The 8,792-nt window shown below is 39.3% G+C and overlaps 2 protein-coding genes across 3 annotated transcripts in view; one reads left to right on the forward strand and one right to left on the reverse strand.

The window, feature by feature from the left end:
- The window catches only part of LOC146455122 (double zinc ribbon and ankyrin repeat-containing protein 1-like), a 69,346-nt gene that overhangs the window by 8,684 nt on the left and 51,870 nt on the right, over positions 1-8,792 (reverse strand). The window lies entirely within an intron of this gene.
- Positions 2,259-8,769, forward strand: LOC146455124 (ribosome biogenesis protein SLX9 homolog). The gene is made up of 5 exons (XM_085094808.1): positions 2,259-2,390; positions 4,870-5,011; positions 6,301-6,454; positions 7,125-7,187; positions 7,986-8,769. Exons 1-5 carry the CDS (start codon positions 2,295-2,297, stop codon positions 8,107-8,109), a joined length of 579 nt encoding a protein of 192 aa, XP_084950934.1. The 5' UTR covers positions 2,259-2,294; the 3' UTR covers positions 8,110-8,769.

Genomic DNA, 8,792 nt, shown 5'->3' on the forward strand with positions numbered 1-8,792 from the left:
AAAATTAACCATTTTGAAGGGGTAAATCGAAAGAATAAATGCTAAGAAGCACTCGACATTTGAAACGGTGCAAATTGGAGAGTTCCTGACGAAGGAATCGTTCTTTGTTTGACAGTTCTAGAACCACGATGGGACTGAGGAGAGGTCATTGATACGCTTACGTTATCGTAATGGAATTTCCGAAGTTTCCGGTACAACCATAAGTAGCGTAACACAAGGGAAACAACATAACGCGATTGTGACTCAAACTATTCCATTAGCAGGGATAGTTTGATATAGTCAATCTGCGAAGCATACAATTGAAATAAATGAATCAGCCACAGGATCACGCGTAAATGCCAGTATAGGCATCTTGTTTAAGTGTTAACTTAATGGGCAAATTTTACTGTTGTGTGCTTAGTGACCTAGCCTTGGATTGGAAGCGAGGCTGGGGGTGACCTTGTTTTGATACAAACCTCACTGCTTTTCATATGTAGATCATGCTCTTCTTATGCTAAGTAGTCTGCATTTACATATAAAAAGCAGTGAGGTTTGTATCAAAACAAGGTCACCCCCAGCCTCACTTCCAATCCAAGACCAGGTCACTGAGCGCACAAATGTTAGGTCTATTTTAAATGATACTCTATTCTAGACAAAAAAAATCTGATTTCTAAACCCTTTCCCAGACTGAACTGCTTGAAAACCATACCCTTCACAGTGGCACATACTTGACCTTGAAATGACAGCTCCTTAATTTTATTTATTTATTTATTTATTCATTTATTTATCTGTTTGTTTATTTGTTTGTTTGTTTATTTATTTATTTATTTTGTTATTAGTATTAGTATTAGTATTAGAATAAGTATTAGTATTAGTATTAGTATTAGTATTAGTATTAGTATTAGTATTAGTATTTGTTGTTGTATGTGTAACTTGTTTTGTGTGTCGGTCACAAAAAATTCTCAGTAGATTACGGTTGTTGCTCTGCCGGTCTATTCGTGTACATGTAGCCAAAAATGCGATGCAAACGCACCAAATTATTTGTTTCGACCTGAGAAATACAGTCGAACCTCCCGTAAGCGACCACCCATAATGTCAAGGATTATATGTGGTCGCTTACGGGAGGTGGTCGCTTACAAGAGCTCAGACCACAGAGGGTCTTAAATTTCGGGTTGTTAACGGAGACCCAACCCTTTTGCCAGTGTTTAACGAAACCCATAGTAATAACTTTTCTTACCTACAAGTACATTAAGACTGGTCCAAAATCATTCTAGGCAAAAAAAAAATCTTTGGGTCTAAGGTGATTATTGTTTGTATCTCACAGTGACTGAGACAATTATTGCGAAAGAAACTTGATTCTTTTATTACTCCAAGTAGCGCTGTCTAAATTTTTTAGGAACGGAACAAAAGCAAAGAGATAAGACAGATAAAAGATAAGAGAGTTTTTACTACAAGGGATTCAATCTAATAAAAGGTTATTTCAGGGTGAAGTATAGTGCATGTGTATTTTATCAATTGTTTCAATGCTAAGCTATATCGGGAAACACTTCCAGTTGCTCCGACTGTAAGATTTACGGCGTCCGCTGTAATGATGTGGCCAATATGTTACAGTGAAACATTTTTCACTTTCCGCCTGTGAGAGATATAGCAGATTGTGTGTCTAGTGGTCGCCTACGGGAGGTTAAAAACAATTGAAATTTTTAAACAATCATCTCTAAAAGTGGCCGCTTACGAGAGGTGGTCACTTAGGAGAGGTGGTCGCCTACGAGAGGTTCCATCTATAGTGATTTGACTTGAAAACTTTTGGTATTTTGGAAAAGTGGTCGCTAATGAGAGGTGGTCGCTTACGAGAGGTGGTCGCAAAGGGAGGTTCGACTGTACTATATATGTCTGTGCGCTCGAGCGGCTATCGGGAGCAGAATGAACAGAAAGATATTCCGTTCATTCCAAAAACGGAATAGCTCCGAAAAGAACACAAATACCGTCTATTCCGAGTATTTATATTCCGGAATAGGCCTTATCACAGTTTTTGACGCCATTTCAATGCATGGAAATTTCAAAACACGGCTGGACGCTTTCTGGTACAGCTACATTCCTTCCAATTTTTTTTCTTAAAATCCTTTTCCTAGTACCAAAAGTTTCCAATTCATGAATTTTTCAGAAGCGATGTTTTTTGAAAATTATTTGACATCGGATTTCCATACAAACACTGTTATTTCAGACGTGTTTGACTACTCGTCATGTACGCGCCTTCTCAGTGCTCCTTTTCTTCAGCTGATTGCGTGGTTACTGAGCACGCATGTGAGAAAAACAACATGGGGAAGATACGTAGAAGTCGGCAGAAATTGCATCTTCAGGCTGCAAAACCTAATAATGAAAAGGACAAAGAAGATTTCCTGAAGCCAAATGAGGTTGGTAAACATTTGTACATTAAATGGTGTTCAATTCTTTGGGTAATTCGTCGGAAGTCTGCGTCTTTACCTCGTTCTTGTGAACACGTGAAGTTGTTCTGTGACCGTCTCTGTGACCAGGCCCCAGTTGTTCAAAGAGTGGATAACTTTATCCAGTGGATAGGTCGCTATGCGGCAGATAAAATTTATACAAGAATTTCCTTATAGCCCAATAATTTGTGTATAAAGTAGAAGCGTCTGTCTAATCTAAGCATGGGATTGTGTGGAAAACTTGCCAAAAGCTCTGGTTGGAGTACATTTTATCTGCTGGATAGGAACTTATCCACTGGATAAAGTTATCCGCTCTTTGAACAACTGGGGCCAGGCCTTTAGGCTAAAGATAGATAATGTCAATGATAGATAGATGACCTCCATTTGTACACGATAAAATGTTAAAGCTTAACAGCCTGTGGGGTCGTGTGAAACTCTAATGCTAAGCTAACTAACTACAGAATACAGGGCCACTTTTTACCGTATACCAAATGAGGTGGCTTGTTTGGCTCGTTTGCTCTTTAGTTTACATGAGAGACTGGCTCGTTTCCACTGCCGAGCCAAGCGAGCCGCGAAAAACATAGAACGAACACTTATTATATCTCTCAGTCAGTACATGCGGTGTGATTGGTCAATTTTGCAGGCCGTATTTCACTGACGGGTCTGCACAGCCTGCTAATTTGAAAGTTGTTCCTTTCCCACATGCCCTCAATTAACCTCAGAGAGTCATAAATATCTTACTAACCTCATTACAGTACTGATACTAATTTTTTCCCATTGATTCATGGCCTGCGTGCTTCGCGCTTGGGCCATAAATCAACCAGAAAAAACTGTGCTTGGTCCGTAACTTACAGTATGGACCTCGAACTCAGTAAGATGTATATGTCATTATTCCTCGTTCTTTATTCCACTGCCGAGCCAATAGTGCCGGCTCGCTTGACACATGGCAAAAAGTGGCCCGGTATTCGATTGTTGCTTCGGCCTTTCATTTATCCCTCTCCAAAGCTAATAATTATACCTAAGGCTAACACGCCAAAAGTAGGATGCCAAGTATATGACAGTTGACTGTATCTGGTAAGGAAAACTTGAATATCTTTTGGCAAAGTTGATTGGAAAAATGGAAGAATGGATCTGGGGAAGTTACGTCACTTACATTTTGACCTTTACCATTTCCACACATTTCTTGTAAATTGATTTCAGCTTATTTTCTGGTGTTCTGTTTACAGCTAAAGAACACAGGGCCCACTTGTTTGGCTCATTTGTATTACTACTTCAATGCATTGCCATACCAAACGAACAGTACTTTACTGTGGTGCTGTTTATTATGCTGTACAGGGTGGTTCTTAATTTTGAGTCTGTTAATGAAATCCTTAAGTGTGACAAATTAAAGCTACTGAGCAGTACTTTCCTGTGGTGCAGTTTATTATGTTGTACAAGGTGGTTCTAAGTTTTTGAGTCTGTGGATGAAATCCTAAAGTGTGATCATTCAAATGCAAGCTACTGAGCAGTACGTTCCTGAGATACTGTTTATTATGCTGCACAAGCCAGATGAACCCTAAAGGCACTGTTACCCTAGCCAAGTTTCCTTGTAACTTGTCTCACAATTCTGTTGCGGCACAAGTTGCACAAACCATTGCCTAGTGCTCTAAAATGAACATGTCTTGCAAGGTTTTGTTGCTGTGATCATTGTGAGAAGTAGAGGTTGGTTCTACTTTGTGCAACAGTGACTGCAACAAAACACACTGCAAGGCATGTTCATTTCAGGGTGTGTTACACCAGGTAATGATCCGTGCAACTTGTGTTACAATGCGGCAAGGAAATTATCTTTAATTCAATGCTATAAGATAGTCTTTGGATTAGATAGACTTCTATTTCAAGTCTTTTTCGAGCTCACTAAGTGTAGTTGAACTAGAGCTAATCAAACTACAAACTTGATGTAAAGACAGCCATTCGCAACTGTTCTAAGTACTCCTTCTTTGTACACATTGTTAATAAGTGGAACGAGTTACTTAAGGATGTTGTACACGCTGGTTCAATAACTTTATTCCCAAGCAGACTTAAGATGTACATGTACACTACCTTTAAGGAAGCCGCACTTACACAGCACCATATTTTCTATTTAAAATTTTATTAATGACAGCCAAGGTGGCCTCTCTTATAAGCCTGGTGGTTTCTTGAGGTCTCCCTGCCATTACCTTGACTTGAAATTTGAATGTTTTCTTCTTTTACTAAAGCAAATAAATGATGATGATGATGTCAATGATTGTAAATAGTTTTATTTTTAAATGCTTGTGATTGTTTTAGATTTTAGAATGTTTATTTGGGGAAATTGTTTTATATAGGGTTAACCTTCAGGAAGTGTTTTATTGATTAGTTGATTTCCTGAATAAATATTATGCTATGTTATGTTATTATGCTATGTTAAAGGAGTTAATATGTTTATTTTCAGTCCAGTCTTCCTGCCATATTTCCCACTGTTGGACTGTTTGAGGCTGAGAATGTCTCCATGGAAACAGATGCCCAGGGCACACAGAAATCTCAGCAAAATAAAAAGGATAGGAGAAAGGAACGGCATGATAAATTTCTGAAAAGTGAGAGCTTTTGTTTTCTCTAGACTGATAGCAGTCCTTTTCTTGACAGTTGGGAGCTTTACCCTTTCACTCCCAGGAGTGATCATTATATAATTTCTCCTCACATTATCAATACATTGTCAACCAGACAGGTGATGAGAGTAAAGAAAATCATCAACTAGGTGATGTTGTTCAATGATGTACATAACCAAATTCTGTGAACTAACTTTAAAACGAAATGTGTGGCAGTCAGTCAGGAGAATTAACATACAGATCATGGGAGTGAAAGGGTTAAGCTATTGGTACGAAGAGAAGGAGCAAACACCTATAATACTCATACTCGTAGTGTTTTCCAGCACGTAGCAAATCCCTGTTGACTTGTGGCTGTTATGTAGGGTTGTGGTCTCATTCATGCAGAAGCCTTTAAGGACGGTACCTACTGTTGCTGCGTTTCTCGAGACACTCGGGTTTCCTATTGGTGATGCCTACTAATACAGGGATGTTTTTTCGCGGTTTAAAAGTATGTGGAAAAAGAAGAACTTAGCAAGTGCCAGGGCCATTGGAATCCAAAAAGAAAGTTGGGGGTAACCATGAATGTTTCAGAGTAGGCACCATCCTTAAGAGAAGTCATCATTGCCAAGCAGACCACATGTTGGCACTGAGGTTTGTTACAGCCAGCATTTATTACATCTTCGGCGATTCTTTTATGTCCCCATATTAAAAAAAAAGGTCAACTGAGCCATGTGTAGGTCTAACCATTTGCAGATGTCAATGCGAACTGGCAGCACCTTTCCTCACTTATTTGAGACCCTCTGTGTTGGTTTGGCCAGAACTCCAATTGCAACCTCCTGTTTAGCAGCCAGGTCTCTGGTGAAGTAACCAGCTCTCAACTGTCAAGAAAGGACAGCTAACAGTCTCCACTGTATTTTATTGTAGTAGCCTGATGCAATGTAGATGCAAGGTGGATAAAAGTAAGATTAGTGTGCTGTGACAGTTCATTTGAGTCTGAGTTCATACGACCGCCCTTCCTGCAGTTACATCCTTGCAGGCTCCTGGCCACCTACGCAGACTATAAGACCTGTTGCTGCGTATACACCTGAATTAGCTTAAGCTATCTGGGTTTATTACTTTAAGAGTTGCTGCTTTTGTGAATGTCCCCAAAACCAGGAATGGTGCAAGATGGCTCTGCTGAAGATGTGTTTTATAAACTACCAAATTCTCATAACTAATGCTGAAGGAACTGTGTGGCAGTTAGTTGCAAGAATCAATATTTTAAGCAGAGCTAATATGTCTATTTTCGTTACCCACAGAGCTGCATGCTGGCCGACTCGTTGAAGAAGATAGCAAGAAAGCAAAGAAAAGAGCTCAGACGGTAGTGGTGGGTGACATGGAGCCCCTGTTGTCTGCCTTGCCGACCATAAATGTACCAGACCTTATTAAAGGAGCAAAATCTACAAACAACAGGTGAGGTTGATTTAATTAATTTACCTTATTACAGAAAATTTGCAATTATTTTGATTTTGTGAGAACAAATTATGGCAAACATACATTTAAGTTTTCCATTGCCAAAATTTTGGAGGATATTCCTACTGACTTAAAAACTCTCAGCAATTTCCAATTCAAGAAACAATACAAAGAATTCTGTTAAGCTCTGAAAAGTAAGTAACGTACATAAAATATGTCTCTTTAGCTAGCCATGGCACTTAAGGACGGTGCCTACTAATACAGAAGTATTTTTGTGTGGTTTATGACCATGCAGGAAAAGCAGATCTTAGCAAGGGCTATTGGAATCCAAAAAGAAAATTGGGGGAAACCACGCAATTTTTAGAGATAATTAAGAAGTAGTAATTCAAAAAAGTGCTAAAATACAAAGCAATGTATGGCATTTTTCATCAAATTGAAGCTTTATTATCTCTGAAAAATATATGGTTACCCCAAATTTGTCCCTCAGTTTTGGCTTTGTCTCTCCTTACCATTACCTTAAAATTAGACTTTTAAAATATCTTTAACGAGCGCGCTGAAAACCTCGGTTATCTTTTAATCGTGGATTAGCTTTAATCGGGTTTTGAACAACACGGTCCTGATCTTGTTTGGGAATGATAATTCATTATTGCATATTTCACATTTTCTGCAGTGGTGAAAAAGAGAAACTGACAAAGAGGAATAAGATGGGTAAAAAAGCCAGACAAGCTCTGCAGTAAGTATCTTTCTTCTTTACGTCTAGACATGATTAAGACGCCTACAGTCAACTGCTGGTCTAACGGACAGCTCCACACTTTTCAGCATGTCTCCTCGGTATCATTTTTAATCGCCTCACTCACTCCAGTCTTCATTGTATTTCTTCGAAGATTCGCTCTGTCGAAGGTGGTCTGAAATATCAGCTCTAGAATCTCGGCTTTACGATGGCGAAATTACTGGTTTTAGAAAGTGTAAGTGTGTCGTTAAAAATGCGAAAAAAGGTCAGCTAGCATTTTCGTAAAGCGAAGAACAGATTGTAAATTTGGAGAATAAAATTTCGTTCCCGTAAACTTTCTACAATTGAAATATTCAGCTAAAGCATAGATCCAACCTTTTTTTTTACCTTATACAAATATGCCTTTAACAGGATGCAAAACACAGAACACAGCATTTTAAGTATTTTGCTCAAATGTTCTCCTTGCGTTTCCCTGTGCGGACAACAGATAAACACGTTAACTGTCTTATAATTCGTTACCATCGCAGCAGATGCAATTGTCCTCAATTCAAGACAGTTCATTGACATTAGAAAGGGAACGTGCAAAATTTAAAATGAAATCTCAGGACGTTTGTTTGAGGAAATACTGTGTGTGCGTTGGCCACCGTAGAGATTCGAGTACCGACGTTTTGAGCGTTAGGCCTTCTTCATTCTTCAGAGGAGCACTCGAATCTCTTTGCGGTGGCCAATTTACCTTAAGTTATCAACTCTGTTGATAAACCAAACGTTCTAGCTAAACATTGTCACTTTGTTGTTTTACAGGGCCAGTGAAATTGCCCATTTCCAACAAGTTCTACAGCACCCGGCTTTTAAAGCCAATCCTCTTGGAGCCATTTCTGAACACATTAAGAATGCTGTACAAAAAGAACGTGAAAATGAGACATGAGTTTGATTTAGGAACTGTTATCTGTGACATTGGTTCAATAGAATGCAATGGAGGATCTGTCTTTCAACGTCCGATGTACGCTCGGCCTTCACAGCAAACGTTACCGTGGGGTTTGTGTGGTTTGCTGTTTGAACGCGCGGATAAAGCGAAGGGAGGGGAGAGGGGAAACCCTCTATGACCCTCTCTCTCCTCTCCTCTCCCCCTCCCTCCCACCTGTGCGTTTTTTTCGCCCTCGTCCCAATATCCGCGCGGTCTAAAAGCGAAAAACGAGCGCAACCCATGAACCGAAGCACTTGTTAGCCAGGCTAGTGTGTGCTGTGAAACTAGGGGCTCATGAACAGACAACGAATGGAAACATCCCGTGCTACTCCTTTCTAAAGTTGTTACGAGAACATTTGATCGTAAATCCCTGTCTGGCACAATCGGATGGCACCTTATTGAAACAGATTGATGTGACAAACAAACTGTCAATTTTGACTGATTTTTAGTAACTCCAAAATTCGGAGAACAACGCCAATGCCCCTTTTTCGAAGGAATGTGAAAGATTTTTTTTCTGTACATTTTGAATTATCTATTCACCAAACCGAATTTAGAAGAAAGGGAAGGTTTCACAAATATCCGCTTTAAAACTAAGGAAATAAAAAAAATTGAAATCCTCGATTTTGTTGTTGTTGTCCCGTTGT

Source organism: Pavona decussata, unplaced genomic scaffold, assembly GCF_977016875.1.
Source record: "Pavona decussata unplaced genomic scaffold, jaPavDecu1.1 SCAFFOLD_286, whole genome shotgun sequence".
Lineage (NCBI taxonomy): Eukaryota > Metazoa > Cnidaria > Anthozoa > Scleractinia > Agariciidae > Pavona > Pavona decussata.

Bases quoted from the DNA above. Each gene is read 5' to 3' on its own strand.
- LOC146455124 (XM_085094808.1), top strand. From the start codon at position 2,295: ATGGGGAAGATACGTAGAAGTCGGCAGAAATTGCATCTTCAGGCTGCA. The intron at 2,391-4,869 runs GTTGGTAAACAT...GTTTATTTTCAG, and splicing joins ATTTCCTGAAGCCAAATGAG to TCCAGTCTTCCTGCCATATT. The intron at 7,188-7,985 runs GTAAGTATCTTT...GTTGTTTTACAG, and splicing joins AAAGCCAGACAAGCTCTGCA to GGCCAGTGAAATTGCCCATT.